We start from the raw sequence: 18,428 nt of genomic DNA, 5'->3' as shown, positions 1-18,428 counted from the left end.
GCTGGGGAAAAAACTGTGTCTGTAACCTAGATATGTGAACCTAGGTTTTCAACTGTAAACTGTAGCAACCCTAAAAACAGATCAAGTTTGTCATGAACGTTAGCATCCACACTGAGTGTGCAGTAAATGTAAAATACACACCAGATTTTGAAGACACAGTATGAAAAAAAGAATTTGTCAAGTATGATTATATTTTAATATTGCATATTTACATACTGCAATAGTTGGCACATGTTAGATTAAGTAAGCTATTTTATTAAAATTAATCTCATCTTTTTATGTTTTTAATGTGGCTACTAGAAAATTTTAAATTATACATATGGCTCACACCACATTTCTCTTAGAGGCAGACTGACATTAAGCTAGTTAAACTTCACTTGGAAATAGTCATATGATCATGATCATACTTCCTGGTTAATTAATTACTAATTATCCAGCTACCCAAAATGAGTAGTTAAGCATTTATCTGCTTTAATATTACATATCTCCGGGAGAAAAAGATGTGGGCCAGTAGGCTTTGAGAAGCTGGTAAAAACAACGCATTTTAACAATAAGGTTAAGATAAATAGTTTAAATTACTAAGTCAAGATCTGAAATGATATTTAGGACATAACTGTATTTATAAAAATTGTCTCTAGTCAGGCCTGATTTAACATACTTTGGCTGATACATATAAATCATTTAATAATTTTTGAATTATATATAATAAAACAACTATAGTTTGGTAGATATGTTAGAAAAAGACTTTCATCTTCTCTCAACCTGAACAATTCTAAATTTTCTCCAAAAACTTATTTGACTCTGGTAGAAATCAAAAATCTCTAAAACAAAGAAGTGACTGATGTGAAGATCCTGTTAATTTTAGTGGCGATTACTGCTACTCTCCATCAGCATTGTTAATTTACATACACTAGTGCCCACCTTCTTTTCTCAATAATCCTCTACCAGTTTACCTGAGAGAAAGTGGTCAAAGTATTCAATAAAATAGGCTGGGCTGGAAAACTTAACAAAAACATAATTTAACCTTCTGATGATTATTTGAAATCACACTATTGTAGACAATGCTGGCTCACTAAGATGCTGAGGCTCAAAAGTATTTTTAAAATTAGGAGAATTTACTTTTAAAAATTATGTGTCTGTTTTGTGAGGTTTAACTTACTTTGTGATAAAAATAGGTTATAAGTTCCTATCGAAAAATTTACCAGACACAATACACAGATCAACATTTTTAGAGATCAATTAGAATCCAGTATATTTAACACAAATTACACTGAATTTTATGCTCCAGGATAATTAAGAAAGAATTTACCTTCATCATGGAGATTAACATCAATGCTGACAAAAAGTTCAGAATTTGGGGTGAACATCTTGTCCAATTTCATACCTTAATTACACTTTAAAATTTTCAACAACCTGCTTTTAAAAACCATGTCAATCTATGTTTTTCAGAAAAGTTGAATTTAGAATTTAAAAAATGATCGTATCCTTTTGGCTTTCCTCTTTTGTAAATTTCAAGTTAAAATAGACATTTAGTTTCTATGTCTTTGAATCTATCTTAAACATGATATGATGAGCCCACTGTACACAGAAAGATTAAATTTTAGAAGTTACTTTGTCTTAGGGGATTGGAAGTTATTAAAAGGACAGGGTCCCCCGAAGTCATAATCTGTTACATTCAGCCCCAACTTGTAGTAGCAATTGTGTTGCCTAAGAGAAATAAGGAAGGGGAACCAACCATTTTACCCAATTCAACATATGACTTCATTTGTTCTAAAAAATCAAAAATATAACTAGAAAGATCAGCAAGACTGTATCTATGGCTGTGAATATTTAATACTCAGAAAATGTCTAACGCAATGCCCTCAAAGAAAAGTTACCCAAAGTCTAAGAGAAGTAGTAAATGAAAACTACTCATCAATATCGAAATGCTAAGTCCAAATCAACATTAGATATAAGACATGATAAACATATCCTGCTCCTCGGATGGAAAGCAGTAAGCTATCAGCTAGCTTAGCGAGCTACTGCTTCTCTGTAAGAATCCATAAGTGAGCGTTGCAGAAAGCTTAACTTCAAGCACACAGTCCGGTCACAGCGGGCTGACGGAGAAGAGACCGACAGAGCAGCCAAGCCTGTGGACAGGTCAGCTCTGCTCCTGGCTCAGCGACGTGGGCTGGGGCACGTGGTGGGCGGCTGGCGGCGGAGCCGGCTCCTGCGTCAGCTGCAGGTGCGGGGCCGCATCTGAAGCGCTCGCTAAATGGAGCTCCCCTGTCTGCTCCTGATGGGCGTGCAGATGTTCCAAAGTCTCCTTGGAGAGTGTGATGACGTGCACTGGCTCGGTCTGTGAGGGCGCCATCTGGCTTTCAATCATATTGAGGCTCTGGATGTGCTCTGTTTGCTCCTGTTGAGCTGAAAGAATTAAGTTCTGCAGTTGCTCTGGAGGCTGCGTGAGCAGGGTGAGGTTCGCGGTCTGGTCTGCACCCATGTTCTGGGGACTCTCTGCGGTGACGATGCTGATTCCTTGGCTCGGACCTGGCATGAAATTGATGTTATGTACGGAATCCGTTACGAGAAGCTGAATTTCCTGCTCTCCGGAGGTAGAGAGTTGATAGGGCTGTAGCTGAAGAATATTCCTGACCTCTTCGGCATTATTATTGCCAGAAATACTGCTGGCATCGGACGGGTGTTTCTCTTTGCTGTGGATTTTCAAGTGAGCCTTCAAGTTGTCTAAGCGAGCAAACTGCAAGTTACACTCAGGGCAGGTGAAGGGCTTTTTGCCTGTGTGCAGAATACAGTGTCTCCTCTTGGCACTTGAGTCAGAGAAGGATTTGCCACACACAGCACAGGAATAGGGCTTTTCTCCTCTAGGAGAAAATATACATTTTATTTTTAAAACAGAAAGGTTTCACTACTTCCTGACTATTTAGGGAGAAGCAGTCCAGAGGAGAGGAAAATTAACCTGACTTGGAGGCTTAAGTCATGGGTTCTCTTACTAACTTAAGTACTTAGAGCAAGTATCACATCTGCCAAGGGCTTCAGCTTCTAATCTTAAAAAAAGAAGGGGGGGGGGGGGAGGGGAAGGATGTCTAAGGATGGGGCTGTGGGGCTGAGTCATAAGTGATAAAATTTTATGGTCACAGTGTGTACTTCAGATAAGAAGGTAAATATTAATACATGTCACAAATTTTCTTTTTTTTGTTTTTAGTTTTCACAGCCAATTTTTAGATTCTAGATGCCAAACAAGTATATATATGATTGATTTCAATATTAAAAATATGAGTAGCCCCTATATATTTGTGTTAGAGGAACTACTAAATCAATTCTGGAAACAAGTTGCATGAACAAAAAATTTATTCAGAAAATATTAAGTTTAATTTAGTTTTAGGGGCTTCCTTGGCGGTCCAGTGGTTATCAATCTGTCTTGCAATGCAGGGGACATGGGTTTGATCCCTGGTCCATGAAGATCCTGCAAGCCTCAGAGCAACCAAACCTCTGCTGCTAGAGAGTAGCTCCTGCTCACCAAAACTAGAGAAAAGCCCTCACACAGCAACAAAGATCCAACACAGCCAAAAATAAATAAATAAATATATTTTAATTTAGTTTTGATAGAAGATTTAAGTTTTGGATCATCCCCCAAGGCCAAAATCAAAATTCAACAAATGATATCAATAACTCAAACTTTCGCTGGTCAGAATCAGTTTTTCTAAGTTTGCCTGCATGAGGAATTTCTTAAAGCAAAATAATAAGCTGCCCAGGAATTTCTCGTAGAGTAATAATTTTGGGGAAAGCACTATACAGGTTGGGACTTCCCTATAGCTCAGATGGTAAAGACCGGCCTGCAATGCAGGAGACCCAGGTTTGATCCTTGGGTCAGGAAGATCCCCTGGAGAAGGAAATGGCAAGCCACTCCAGTATCCTTGCCTGGAGAATCCCATGGACAGAGGAGCCTGGTGGGCTATAGTCCATGGGGGGGTCACAGAGAGTCAGACATGACTGAGTGACTAACATACACACTATCTAGGTAATGGATGTCACCCTGCTGAATGCCAGGGCTGGATGAGAACTCCATGGGAGAAAAGTATGAAGGAAACTTTACCGATGGATCCTGATGTGGGTCTGAAGAGAACTCTTTGCTGTGAAAGATTTGCCACAGATTTCACACGTAAATGGCTTCTCACCTTAAAAAAACGGGAAAACCAAGATAAAACAAACAGTGAAAACCACCTCCCCGCCTCCCCCCCCCCCCCCGTTTCACAATATGAAAAAGAACAAAGGCAATACCACTTGAACCCTCAACAAGCGTGAGTGACTAAATGCAGCACTTAGCAAGCACCTACTGTGTACCTAAGCACCGTGTCCTAAGTGTCAGGAGGATACAGAGAAAGTAAGGTGTGGTTCTTTCCCTCAAACATGTAAACACGGAAGCAAGGACATAAGCAATTCTGTGACGGAAACAACATTTGCTCCTGTATAGTCCACCCCTGGATAACTTAGGGAAAAACCCAACTGAACTTTTTTGGCCAACCCAATTTTCTGTGGTATGAAGTGAGGTTTCATTATGAATAGTGCTCAGTAAGTATATTTCATCTTGCTAACCTACACGGATGTGATTTCACAGGATGGTGCAACAGCATTCTGCCTGGGCTTTTAAAGTAGTCTACTTATAAAATTCCCACACAATTCACAATAAGCACAGCCTGAGGAAGGGATTCTGAGTATTTCATTTCTTGCTCTCCTGAAAACACGAAACAGACTAGAAAGAAAGCGTGAGATGGACTTTTACCCGTGTGTGTTCGCAGATGTTTCTTTAGCTGAGACACATCCATGAATTTGCGGTGGCAGTCGTTGCATTCCGGTAATGAGTGGCCTTGTCGCAACAATAAAAAAAGTGTCAGTGCATATATGCTGTCCCTGCATTTCTTCAGTGATTTGTGTTAAAGCACTTCCCTGAAAAATAATCACTTTAAATATGGTACTTTAATACAACAACAATTTTTAAATTCATTTTGGTAACAGTTAATATTTTCCTAAGCATCTCAACTCACTGCTTCCCAAACAAAGGTGGGACCCTTCCCATCTCCCTAAGTGTAAATCTCCTTTTTCCCTCAAAGTACTGGTGCGACTGTGGCCAACTGATCTCAAATGATGCTCCCAACCCCTCTTCATCTTTAAGCAGTTGGCAGGAAAGAAAAAAAAGGACAATGGGTGGGGCCAGGCTGGAGAAAGCCGGGGACTGACAGCTCCGGGCTGGTGACACCTCTGTCTAGACACAACTAACAACCAATCAACTGGCGCCCTCTTAGCCAAGTGGCGCCCTGAATGGTACCAATTCTGTAGGGTTTCTGTGTGTGGCACAGAAACTGTAATATAAAAATTCAATATAAATTGCAAGGTGGTAAGAGTAACCCAAGGACACCTAATTTAGATTGCTTCCCTAAAAACTCACTTATCTTTTACAACATGAACCTACTGTTTCAGAAACAATTTGTATTTGCATTTCTCCCCCACCAATCCAAATTTTATCTCACTTTATTGTACCTGTATGAACTCGGTAATGGCTCTTTAGTTGTCTTTTCTGGCTGAAGTATTTTCCACACTGATCACAGGTAAAAGACTTCTGTCCTGCCAAATAAAAAACGAAACACACAAAAAACTATAAAGAACTAGAATGCTCACTAATAAAGTAATTAAGTATCACAGTGGGCCCAGGTCCCCATTTTCTACAAATAACACAAGTGACTCGTCTACAAACCCAAACGTCTTCAGAGTCATCAATGTGCAAAGGCACATAAGGCAACAGGGAGTGGTGGAGACTGGGGCAGCGCTAGAGAATTCAAGTTCCCTCCAACATCGTCCAAACTAAAATAATTCTGAAGACTGGTGCTTAAATACATCCTGATTATACACTGAACTTTCAACGGCCAGTTTATAAATGCTAGTTTAAGGCTCAAGGCTGGGCAGAACTCTAAACTAGGCTCTGAGAGATACACAACTCTGCCTTAAAATGAAACCACGTGGGGAATGATCTGAGACTGAGAAAAGACCATTGACAGCAAGGTAGTGCCCAGCCCGGGAACGAGCCCCTGGCGGCGGCAGGCTCCCGAGCGCGGGCCCGTACCTGAGTGCAGGCTCATGTGCTCCAGCAGCGAGTGCTTGGTGGTGAGAGCCTTGCTGCACACCGTGCAGGTGTACGGCCGCTCGCCTGTGTGCATCCGGGTGTGGACCTGCAGGGAGTGCTTCTGGGCGAAGCCTTTTCCGCACTCATTACATTTGAAAGGTCGCTCCCCTGGAAGAAGAGCCCCAGAAACATGGTGTGGGCAAGAATCTGCACATCTTTTTGTTCCCTCCCAAACGAAAATCACAACGAGCAGGAGCGACAACATCAGCAAAAACATTTTGCAAGTGGGAGCAGACAAGTGTGACGCCAGCGGTGAGGAGCACGGATACACAACCTAACTGAAGACAGAGCCTTCACGAGGTCAGGGACTGGGAGCATCTGTTATCTCTGAAAATGGGGGTGAGGAAGAAATAAATGATAGTCTGTTTCGAAGGGAGTTAGTCCCCCCAACCCCCACTCCCACCCAAAGATCCAGTCTCCATGCAACCAGGAGATTGGCCTTCTCCCCAGTGGAAGATGGAGACTGTTCTTAAAGAGGGTAAATCAGACTAAGGATCTCCAGACTAGGGGTCTCTGGGTCAGAGGTCACCCAGCGCAGTGGAATAAGGCTACCATGGGGACAGCAAGTCAAAGTTTACATCTGGGATGATGAGACCACCCCCAAAACTTCTGCCTCCTCCTGCACTGGACACTGGCAGCCAGGTCTACGGCTCCAGGTGGGAGCTGGAGCATCTTTTCCCGAATACAAAGGGCCCGCAGTAAAAGAACTGAGGACGTGATGCCAGGTATCAGCCAGGATGTCTACAGGCCCTCTCCACACCTGCAGAGTTGCAAGGAGCTATGAGCAAACCATTCTTGCATATAATTAAATATGAGTTAAAAAAAAACAAAAAAATCACCAGACACAGTAGAAATAGATAACAAAACAGAGAAGAGAAAAAGCAACCTGCAGAAAACAGAGACTTTCCAGAGTGAAAAAAACATTAAAAAATAACAAATAAGTAAAAGTTATTAAGAGGCTCATAGAGGCAAGACGTTATACTGTGAAACAAAAAGAGGATTCTACTTAAAAACAAACAAAAAAAAAGAATTTTGTAAAGAGCTCCCAGAAGTTTAAAAAAAAAGGAGTAGAAAGAGAAAAATAAAAGTTGAAAGATAAGGTAGAAATCTCCCAGAAAGTAGAGCAAAAAGTGATGGAAAATAGAGAAAAGATAAAGTTAGAGAATGAGTCCAGGAGATTCAACATCCAAATAGGAGGAGTTCCAGAAAGAGAGAGCAGGGATTACTATGAAATCATTCAGGAAATTTTTCTGGAACTAAAAGATGAGTTTCCATACTGTATGGAACTACTAGTATCCACTCAAATGGAAGAAGAGACCCACACTAAAGTGATTCAATGTATAACTGCAGCACACCTTGAGGGAAAGGGAAGAGCCTACACTTTGTTTTCCTTAAAATCATATAGAACTATTTAACTCTTTAGCTTCTGTCACAGACAAGCAAATATTTCTTAAGTGTGTATTTTGTTCAAAGAACCAACTTCAGGGTTCTCAGGCTCTCTGTGCTTAAAATCTCCAGGGAGCTTTTAAAAACACCACCGCTCAATAAAACCAGGAGCTCTGGGGCTGGGCCAAGCTCCCTGGGAGATTGTAACATGTAGCCAGGTTGAGAACCACAGTGCTGGATGCTGCTGGCTCTTAAGGCAACAGGTTGCTTGATGACAAGAAGTCTTAAGTACCAGACTCTATACTCAATGCTTACAACTAGGCTGAAGGGTATATAACTACTGCCTGATCCAAAGCAGACTGAGGTAGGTACATAAGAGACAGCTCAAAGGAGGAAGGGATTTCACGCTAGGACTGCACTGTCCAACATGGTGGCTATTTAATTAAAATATTCAGATCCTTAGTCACACTCCCCACATGTCAAGCACTCAAAATACACCTGTGGCTACAGGTGGCTAGCCACTAGGTGGCTAGAGGCCACCAAAAAGAACAGCACAGATACAGAACATTTCCATCCTCAAAAAGGGTCTATTGGCCAGCCTTGGGCTAGAGGGATCAAAAAGAAAACAACACTTACAGACAGATGGCTGAGTGAGAGAACTGTCTAGACATATCCAAGCAAAAACACAACTATGGTCAAGATGAGGAAGCTTCAAGAATCATAAAGCAGATTAATTTTGGCTAGAGCTCGATTCCTGAACATTCAAGCCTTGAAGCAACAACTTCAAGTAAGAAGAGAGGTTCTGGTATCAGGTTCCTTGTGTTCACATCCCACCTCTGTCACTATATGGATGTCCTGGCAAGTACTTTTAGCTTTCTACAACCTAGTCTCTTCAACTGTACAATTGGGATAACATGGGATATCTCACCAGACAGTTTGGAGAATTCAATGCAGTAACATATACTTTGTTACAATGCCCATCATATAGATGTTGCACAATAAATGTAAGCTGTTATTATTGTTACTTCTCCAATAAACTGCAAAAGCATAATTACCTGTGTGGCTTCTCTGGTGGATTGCTAAAAAGTGATTGTACTTAAATACTTTGCCGCAGTCTTTACAACGGGCCTCAGGCCCACCAGGGCGCTTTCTCCGTCCACAGACCCTCTTGGCTGAACCCTGGTCATCTTCATCCCCTACAAGTTTGTAATCTTTCAGTTTGACAGACCTCCGAATCCTCCGCTTGCTGCACCGACTCTGGCTGTCCTGCCCAGAGTCCTGGGTCTTGGGATCACAGTTCTCATCTTTCTCAGCTGGCATCTCCTCCCCTCTAGCTGGCTCACAAGTTGGCTCAGATTCTTCCAGTTCTTTTGCTGGGATCTGTTCATTCAGTACATCACTGTCTCCCTCTTTAACCACAAAGTTTTGTCTGTTCTGAACAGAATTGTTCACTCTCAGCTGTATTTCTTCCTCTGCAGCCAGTTCTGACTTCCCTTCCTGCAAACTGTTGACTTTCCTTGGTCTTCCCCGTTTTCGCTTTGGATGCTCACTTTTCTTATTAGAAATAACAACCACCGGAGCACCAGCTGTGTTCAAAGCCGGTGGCTTTGGGGAGCTATGATTACTTTGAAAGTCCGTGTAAGCCTTTACCAGGTCATAGACTTTTAAGAACTGGGCAGTAGCCAGGATCTGTTCTGTACTTTTCTCACTAGCCTGGAGACAACCAGTGTAGATAAATTCTAGCAGGATACCAAATGTGTCCGCAACCATGCCTTCTAGCATATAAATGGACTGGCCAATCTCCCCCTCTTCAGCAAACATCATTGAGAAGTATTCACTACTGGCAGCAAGCAAGGCTTTGTGGGCCCGGAAATGCACATTCTCCACGATTAAAGTAATGTCACAGAGAAAGCCTTTCTTCCTCTGATCCTCAAAACTGGCCAGGACAGTGTCACTGTGTGTGTCTGAGTGTACAACCAGCTGCCCAGGAGGCTCTGATGATGTTTCTGCCATTTTCTTTAGAAGCTCAAGAAGGATTAAGCCTGAAATAACAAAGTAATGTTTAAAAGGGAGACATTCTCTAGCAAGATTAATCCCAGCCCAAAGGAACTATTCACTTTTGTTAGCTAATCTTTTACCACTTTTAAAAGATTATGTAAAAACTTATAGTTTGGGGTTCTTATTCCTATTGTACCATTATCCAGCTGGGGTGAACTTCCGACGTCCACGTGACCTCTCGGGGTCTGTTTTCTGCTCTGTAAAATGAAGGAATTGGGATCAACTATCTCTAAAGTCCTTCACTGCGCTAACTTTCCACAGTTGCACAAACACGAGAATGAAAACTACGGGGTCTCGATTTCACATATTAGGAGCCATTTTGTCTGTGAAGCAAAAATGGAAAAGAAGAAAACGTACAGGTACGATGTAAATCTGGAGGTGGCTGCAATGGACAATAACGTAAGGCGCATTGGCCCTCGCTTTGGAAAGGCGGCACAGATCGCCCGACCGCGCGCGGCGCGAGGCGCCGGGCTGGCGATTCCCCGGAGCCCACCCAGCGGGGAGCGGGCCGCGAGGGAGGCCCCCCACCTCCAAGCCTGGACCCCTGGGGACCGACCGGGGAGCCGCCGGCTGGAGAGAAGTCGATGCGCGCATGGGTGCAGCGCCCACCGACAGAGGGTTGGTGGCCGACCTACCTCTCTGGGCGCCCGTCAGGGTCCGGATCGCCGCCGGCCCCCCTGGCTGCCTGGCGGGCGCACTAGCGCCGGGCCCGCCCAGGCTCCCAGCTCCGCCCGGCCAGCAGCTGGCGTCCCTACGCCGCCGCCGTAGTCGCAGCCAACCCGGAAGCGCGGGATCCTGCTGCGCGCACGCCGGACCACGTGGTACAAGGAGGTGCCAGGGGGCGTGGCGTGGCGGGGCGTGGCGCGGCGTGGCGGGGCGTGGCGGGGCGTGGCTGGGCCTGCGAACCCTGGAGGCGCTGCCGGGACAGCCCCGGCAGGGCGTATGTCTGGTGTGAGTGGGGATCAGCGGGCGGTAATGGTGTCGTCACTCTGCAGTTAGGGAAGTTTTATATCCTGTTAGCTGCTCACTGACACCTTCATCAGTTTTGTCTTTTCCGCTTCCTGAATGCTGAAGCTGGCTTTCAGGTCTCGAATGTATGAGACATTCACCGTCATCACCGTGATCATCAGCCTCAGCATCCAATACCTTAGTCCAAGGGAATGAAGAGAACGCTGCAGTCAAACAGATCTGGGTGCTGCGTGATCTTGATCAAGTTATTTGTACTTATCCTCTCGCTGACACCAGCGCCAACACTGGGTGGCTGTGGGGTAAACAAGATTAAATATGTAACGGGCCTATTGGTTTAATTCATGTCTGCTATCATTTAAATGATTGTTATTATTCAGACTTTCAACATCTTTTTTCAGTAGACTATTAAAGGTTTCTAACTAGCCTTAGTTACAGTGTTATTCCTGCCAATACACAGGAATACAGGAGATCTTCCCAAATGCAAATCACATCCAGAGACTGGAGTCACTCCCTTGCATAGAATCTACTGTGGCTCCCATGTACCCTTAGGAGAAAGGCACGGCTTCTGGATATGGTCTACAAGCACCACTCAAATTCAGTCCCCTCCTACTCAACTATTTCAGCATTTTCTCTCAATTTATGCTTCATTAACACCTAACTGTTTTTAATTTAGGACACCGAACACACCCTCCCAGATCCCAGCATGCCATCTCTAGTCTCTGAGATTTTGAGAAAGCAGGTATAACTACCTCCCGGCTCTTTAAACATTTTTTTTTTTTTACTAGTTTTTATTAAAATTAGCTCCTTCTTTGAAGTTTCCCTCTTTGTCCTGAATTGCCTGTAAACCCCAGGGTTTGTGAAGTCCAACTAGTAATCTTTTTACTATCTCCAGAGTTTTGCCTTTTTCAGAATATATAGCTGGAATCACATGGTATGTAGCCTTTTCAGATTAGCTTCTTTTTAAATTTTATTTATTTATTTGGCTGTGCTGGGTCTTCATTGCTGTACTCAGGCTTTCTCTAGTTGCAGAGAGTTTGCAGTTGCAAACTCTTCTTTCTGTTCTGGTGGCTTATCTTGTTGCAGACCATGGGCTCTAGAGCACAGACTCAGTAGTTGTGACACACAGGCTTTGCTCCAGCACTTTGCTCCAGAATCTTCCCACACCAGGGATTGAACCTGTGTCCCCTGCATTGGCAGGCAGATTCTTAGCCACTGAACCACAGAGAGAAGTCCCTGACTCTTGGTTAGAATCTCAATTTTTTTTTTAATATCAATTTTGAAAGGTCTATTTAATTCAGATGTTACCCTTCTAAGAATTATTCCAGAACCATTCATAGTTAAGAGCCCTCAGTCTTTGTAGATAAACCTCTACTCAGACTTTCATTTGTAAAAGCAAAACAAACCAAAAAGATAAAACAAAAAATCACCCACAATGAGACTGAGGCATACATATATAAAATATATCTCATTCTTTCCCTGTTCTTGAACTTCTCCTTTACCAATGAATTTATGAAAACTTTTAATAACTGCACTGAGAATAAAATGAAATATATAAAAAAAATGAAATATATAAAACTTAAAATATTTTTTAAAAACATAGTATTTACTACTATGAGTTTTGAAGAATTTAAAACAACAGCTCATAACATATCCAGAAATGAATTCTAGGCAGCTTAGAGAATTAAATATAAACACATACACCAACAGTAGAAGAAAACATAATAGAATATTTATTTAATCTCTGAAGATGGAATAACTTCCAGAGCTTAGAAAAGGATTCAATATCATAAGATATAGATGAACAGCACTTACTTTCATACCTTAAAAATCAGACTTATTTACTGCAGATACAAGGATTGGTGTGTATTTTACATCAAGAATTCTTACAAAAGAATTGAAAAGCAACCAATGAGTTAAAGTGCAAAAGGCATAAAAAAATAAAGTGCAACTGGTGACCAACATATATAATAATGTTCAATATCACTGTTAATTCAAGTTAAAGTAACAAGGTTCTGCTTTCTGCCCATTTATTATTACGGGTCACAATTTCTATACTAAGCTGCCTTCCAAATGACAATTCACAATGTTTCCAGAAGTGTTTCCAAGAGCATCACTTTTATTAATTCTTTTTTTTTCCATTTATTTTTATTAGTAGGAGGCTAATTACTTTACAATATTGTAGTGGTTTTTGTCATACACTGACATGAATCAGCCATGGATTTACATGTATTCCCCATCCCAATGCCCCCTCCCACTTTTATTACTTCTTTACTGTCATTTAGTATTATATTTTTAGTTTTTTAAATTCATTCCCTTTCACCCTGTACTTTTGTTTCTTAGAAACTTTTTTAAGCTAATAATCCCAAATATGGTGGAAAAAAGTTCATCACAGCTTTTAAAAATACAGTAAAACCGTACATGGTCCAGCAATAGGAGTGGTCAAATATAGTATATTCACTTGATGTCTCTGAGTGTTAAATGGAGAAAAGGTACAAAAATCCTTTGCCTACTTTTCCATATTTAATTGACTCTAATTGTATTACTTTTTGTCTTAGGGTCTGTTAAATGGGCACTACCTCTTCTCCCTGGGTGAAATTATGCATTCTTCTCATCATAGTGAAAATGGCATCTGGAGACTTCCCTGGAGGTCCAGGGGATAAGAAACCACCTGCCAATGCAGAGGACATGGGTTCAGTCCCTGGTCAGGGAAGATTCCATATGCCGGAGCAAAGCCTGTGTGCCACAACTGCTGAGCCACCGCTCTAGAGCCCACGAGCCACAATTACTGAAGCCCATGTGCTTAGAGCCCGCGCTCTGCAACAAGAGAAGTCATCACAAGGAGAAGCCTGTGCATAGCAATGAAGAGTAGCCCCAGCTTGCAGCAACTAGAGAAAGCCCACATACAGAAACAAAAGACCCGGCACAAACCAAAAATAAAGAAAGAAAATGATACCCAGACAAGCCATGTAGGGGCGCAGACTGGTTGAGCAGTCTCCCGGTCCCTTGGATGGGCGTTGCCTCAGCCTCTTCCTGATGTGGTCAGGTGGCAGACTTGAGGATTGGGGTAATGAGTCCCAGTGAGCACCAGGGGCTGCTCACTCTCTTACTGCTTCACTTTGGGAAAAAAATTCAGAGTCCCTGGACACCCAGTCAGAATATTCTTTCATCATATTTGAGACATCAGTTGATGGATCATTTATAATAATATGCAAGCATAATTTCTAAACAAAAAGAAGATTCATAACAGGTTAAAATGATGCATGTTCTCCTTTCTCATTGCAGAAATGGCATTCTCCCTTCCTTGGCACACGGACCTCTTGACCTAACTTGCTAAAGAAAACACAACTTGCAACCATTACAGGGAGGGTGTGAGTGCATGCAGGGGTTAGGGCTAGGGAGTCTCAGGCGCAAAGGAAAATTTTTTCCTGAGTCTTCTATAATATTTTTATATTCTAAAGTATATATACACACACACATACACACATGCATGTGCATGTGGGAGTGCCCAAAAGATTCTGACCAATGAAATGCCCTAGGAATACTGACACCATTATCATGGTTTCCAAGATGGACTTAGTGGAGGAGGTGGTAAAGGAGGAACAAGGCTCTGGAGTTAGTCTGATCAGGGTCTGAAGCTGGATTCTATTACTTAAGTGATCTTGGGTAAGAAACTCTTCTCATGTGTAAGAATTTAATGAGATAATATATGTAAAGCCAGTAGCAGACAACAGCCTGGAATGGTAGCCCTGTTTGTGGTTATTCTAAATAGGGTCCTACACATCATGAACTGTAATTTGCATTCGAGCATTAGGGACCCAGAATGTCCGGAGCTATAAGCTACTCTGGAAATTTGATTCCCCATTCCCTACCCAATGCTGCTATCTGATGCACTTTATTAAATAGATTTACTCAGAAGAAGAGACTCTGTGCAGAGAGGGAGGAGGGGGAGAATCACATGGTATTTGGTCCCTTGCTCAGCTCAGGGATTAAGCGTCTCCCTCATCAGGAGAGAGGGAGCATTTACCCCACTTCTGTGCAGAAATCAGCAGCTCCAGAACAATGATGGATGAGCTGTGAGGGGTTGGTACAGTTCTCAGAGTGAAGACATGTTAGAGAACAAGATCCCCAGAAGATAGCAGATGTCCAGTGGGTGTGGACTTGCTATGGAACTTATGGCATACTTTCTGTCTCTTGAGATACCCAGGGGGTACTTTGCATGACTACTGCTTTTTATAAAGGTGAGAGAGTTGAAGCAATAAAGTTTGGATTTAATTGCTAAAAGAAACTTCTTATAGCCTGAGGAGGCCTGTGGACATGGTAAGAACACTATGGGAAGATGGTTAATTAGAAGTATTACGAACTAGGAAGAGAAGAGTGAGTGGCTGGTTAAACTTGGTAGCTACTCATACCTCCCAGTCTCCTGAAAAGCTGTTCATCTTTAGGTCAGTTCAGTTGCTCAGTCGTGTCCAACTCTTTGGGACCCCATGGACTGCGGCATGCCAGGCTTCCCTGTCCATCATCAACTCCTGGAGTCCACCCAAACCCATGTCCATCGAGTCGGTGATGCCATCCAACCATCTCATCCTCTGTCGTCACCTTCTCCTCCTGCCCTCAATCTTTCCCAGCATCAGGGTCTTTTCCAGTGAGTCAGTTCTTCGCATCAGGAGACCAAAGTATTGGAGCTTCAGCATCAATCCTTCCAATGAATATTCAGGACTGATTTCCTTTAGGATTGACTGGTTTGATTTACTTGCAGTCCGTCTATGGGTATGTATCAGTAACTGTTCAAAGGCTTTTGGGGTTTATCCTAACTTTGACAATAGGCATTTAGCTTTTGTTTAAAAATTGTTTTATTATGAAATATATCATATAAAATAAATCTAAAACAGGATTCTAGTTTTTAATTAATGTTGAAATTATAGATATCAAAGACAAGATGAGTGAATCTGAAGGCTATTATGCTAAATGAAAAAGCCAGACAGAGAAAGACAAATACTGTATGGTATTACTTATATGTGGAATCTAAAAAAAAAAAGACTCATAGAAGCAGAGAGTAGAATGGTGGTTTCTAGGAATCTAGGGAAGGGACACATAGGGAGATATTGATCAAAGGGTACAAACTTTTAGTTATAAGATGAATAAATTCTTAGAATCTAATGTTCAATGTGGTAAATATAATTAATAATACTGTAATAATAATACTTGAAATTCCCTAAGAGAGTGATTCTTAAGTATTCTTATTACACACACTTACATATACATAAACAATCACAGGAACACACTGAAATAATGATGTGAGGTGATGGACGTGTTATTAATAATTAACTTGATTGTGGTAAATATTTCACAATGTATACCTATATCAAAATCATGTGGTACAATTTAAACATATAGAATTTTTTCAATTCACCTTAGGAAAGGTGATTTTAAAAAAAGCTAAATCATTCATTTTAGAGATTAAGAAACAAAAACTCATAGAAACTGAGATTTACCTAAGGTTAAATAAGATAATGGTTGTATTTTTTATTTTTTAAAAGAGCCAATCTTGCTATTTCACATTCCAGATTTGTTATACGCCTGCCAAAAAATTGATAATTTATTTTTAAAATCTCATCCAAATTCAATATAGTAATTTTCCTCTAGCATATATGTCTTGATAATGTCATATAAAAAGACTCTAACATTCATCCTCAAGTATCCGGTGATTTCTAACTACAAAATAATGTATAAAATGTGTTTCCTTGAACACTTGAGAAAAAGAAAAGCAGAAGCCATTTAGTTGTCTCTAAATCCATTTATTTTGTTGGGAAAGTGATAAAGTATCTTTAGGTTCACAAAGTTTACAAACAACTCTTTAAGTTAAAAGTGTAACCAATATTTCTATTTTATTTATAGCAATGTTAATTCTTTTCTTGAAGCTCTCTAACATTTACTGCCTAAGTTTCTTTAACAGAGATGGACTTCTCTAATAAAAATATTAAAAAGGAAAATGAACAAAGGATTCATTAAGTCAAATACATTACCTAAATATTCTAAATGGAATAACTTTTGTTGAAGCATCAAAGTTCAGGCAAAGAGCAATAAACTTTACAAGTATATGAGAACTTAGGCTTATAGGCTCCCTCCTGGCTGGCAGAGCTCTGAATTCATTGGAAGTCTGGAAGCCAAGGCGTATCACTCAGGAGGGAAAAGTGCATCAGGGAGGCCCAGATTTTCCATCTATTTCCTTTTATCCCTTTCAGGTAACTCTTAGGATTCTGGGTGCAGTTATGCAAACATTCTAACCATTGACTGGGTCTATATTTCTAAGAGAGAGAAAGGTCTGCAATTTATGATCAAAGTCAATGGCTCTAAACTGAGGTTCCTTGTATTTCTTGGTCATCTTGGCACCCAGGTATGTAATGAGTTCACATCTCTCCACAAACTGCTCCATCTTCTTCTTGTATTTTTTTCTTGTATATTCAGAACTATTGGGATTAAAGGCTGTAGAAAATTTTACAGGACTGTGAATGTTTTCTGTTAGGTTAATGCATCATTAAAGAGAAGGAGAACTATGTGTGTGATTGAGCTGCACAGTTTGACCGAGAAGATATCTAAATCCCAAATAAGATTTGGGGATTATTCTATTTTAGATCATAATTGTCACTATTCACCTTCTTGTACGGTGTGGATTATTGAGAGCTGGTTATGTTACTCGTGGTACCTGCTTTAAAAACTAGAAACTCAGTTTTGCTAAAATATTTGCAAACAGCACACACACACACACACACACACACACACACACACACACACACACACACACACACACACACACACACACACACACACACACAGCATGCTAGTGACCAACCCAGTTTGACAATCCTATTTATCATAATTAGTGCTAAATTGGTTCTGAGTAGCATATCATTTCTAGCAAAAAAAAGTCATACCTTTCAGATGAAGTGCTATATAAAGTAGTGCAGATCTCTGTACACTTAAGAAGGGGAATTTGGGCTTTAAGCATCCTGCTGCATTCATGGCTTTAATTAGAGCAGTTGCAATACCCTGCAGGTAGGGAACAGATTATGTGTATATTTGAGTCTGTTTTCTTTTCTTGTGGCAAATAGATAAGGAGGCTATTCTTTGCTTCAAATAGCCTCCTCGGGATTGAGGATGGAGCTTAAAAAGATAGTTAAATGAGCACTTAGCCTACAGAAAAGAAACACAGAATACATTTGATTAGGAAAAATTTAAAACTACAGATTGGCTTAGTGCCAGCTAGGTGCTGGATACATCAGTTTCATCATGCAATTCTGTTTTTATATGCTTGACATTTTCTGTTTAAAAAAAGTTGAAAGAAGGAGACATGGGGTTGTCTTGGCCCTTATCTGCTTCCATTGCTCAGAACTGGCCAAATTGTTTCCTACTCTCAGGACCCTGGGCCACATTACCCGGGAACTCCAGAGACCACAGTTTCCACTGCCGTCAAGATTCTGGGGCCCCGAGCAGGCAAAGAGGAGGACACTCTTCTCTAGGTGAGTGTCCTCTTGTCTTTCGATATTAAACTTGATCAAAGGCTAACCATCTAGGGGAGATGAAAAAAAAAAACTGGTTAAGAATTTGTAAGAAACATATGAAATTGTGCCCTGGGTATCTGTTTTATAGAATTTTTTTAAAAAGGCCTTTTAAATAGTGGTTGGTGACTGATACACCTGACTATATTTAGAAAGTGTTATAGTTAGGGAAATAAGAGTGACTTGAGTAGATAGCTTCATCCAGACTTTGGGCAAAATATGTGTTTGGTGGTTCAGTTGTGGTGACATCTTAACTCTTTCAAGCGGGGGTGGGGAAACCCCTC

General features: G+C 41.2%; 2 protein-coding genes across 8 annotated transcripts in view; both read right to left on the bottom strand.

Annotated features, from left to right (window-relative positions):
- Positions 1-237: 237 nt before the first annotated feature.
- On the bottom strand, positions 238-10,420 carry ZBTB24 (zinc finger and BTB domain containing 24). Of its 7 annotated transcripts, none has more exons than XM_043890288.1 (8): positions 10,255-10,419; positions 9,729-9,942; positions 8,617-9,603; positions 6,116-6,283; positions 5,536-5,619; positions 4,781-4,864; positions 4,094-4,175; positions 238-2,861 (listed from the first exon to the last, which is right to left on the bottom strand). In XM_043890288.1, the coding sequence occupies exons 3-8, from the start codon at positions 9,572-9,574 to the stop codon at positions 2,141-2,143; spliced, it is 2,097 nt and encodes a 698-aa protein (XP_043746223.1). In that variant the 5' UTR covers positions 9,575-9,603; positions 9,729-9,942; positions 10,255-10,419; the 3' UTR covers positions 238-2,140. The 7 variants fall into 7 exon arrangements, 5 of the variants coding, with proteins under 5 accessions (XP_043746223.1, XP_043746222.1, XP_043746225.1 ...); XM_043890287.1 differs by having other exon boundaries at positions 9,729-9,816; XM_043890290.1 differs by having other exon boundaries at positions 9,756-9,816.
- Positions 10,421-16,367: 5,947 nt separating this feature from the next.
- Positions 16,368-18,428, bottom strand: part of AK9 (adenylate kinase 9) — a 112,650-nt gene continuing 110,589 nt past the window's right edge. The window contains exons 37-38 of the mRNA XM_043890150.1: positions 17,521-17,635; positions 16,368-17,071 (exon numbers count right to left, since the gene is read on the bottom strand). Of these exons, the coding sequence (XP_043746085.1) occupies positions 16,869-17,071; positions 17,521-17,635 (318 nt within the window). The 3' untranslated portion in view covers positions 16,368-16,868. The remainder of the gene's footprint in view (positions 17,072-17,520; positions 17,636-18,428) is intronic.

The sequence above is a fragment of the Cervus elaphus genome, chromosome 28, assembly GCF_910594005.1.
Source record: "Cervus elaphus chromosome 28, mCerEla1.1, whole genome shotgun sequence".
Lineage (NCBI taxonomy): Eukaryota > Metazoa > Chordata > Mammalia > Artiodactyla > Cervidae > Cervus > Cervus elaphus.
The sequence above is the reverse complement of the archived record's forward strand: the minus strand, read 5'-3'. Positions and strand labels throughout refer to the sequence as shown.

Excerpts from the sequence above, each read along its gene's own strand:
- ZBTB24 (XM_043890288.1), bottom strand. The coding sequence starts at position 9,574 with ATGGCAGAAACATCATCAGAGCCTCCTGGGCAGCTGGTTGTACACTCA. Across the intron at positions 4,865-5,535 it reads CCATTACCGAGTTCATACAG|GCCACTCATTACCGGAATGC; the intron begins GTACAATAAAGT and ends TGTTGCGACAAG. Across the intron at positions 2,862-4,093 it reads ACCCACATCAGGATCCATCG|AGGAGAAAAGCCCTATTCCT; the intron begins GTAAAGTTTCCT and ends ATTTTCTCCTAG.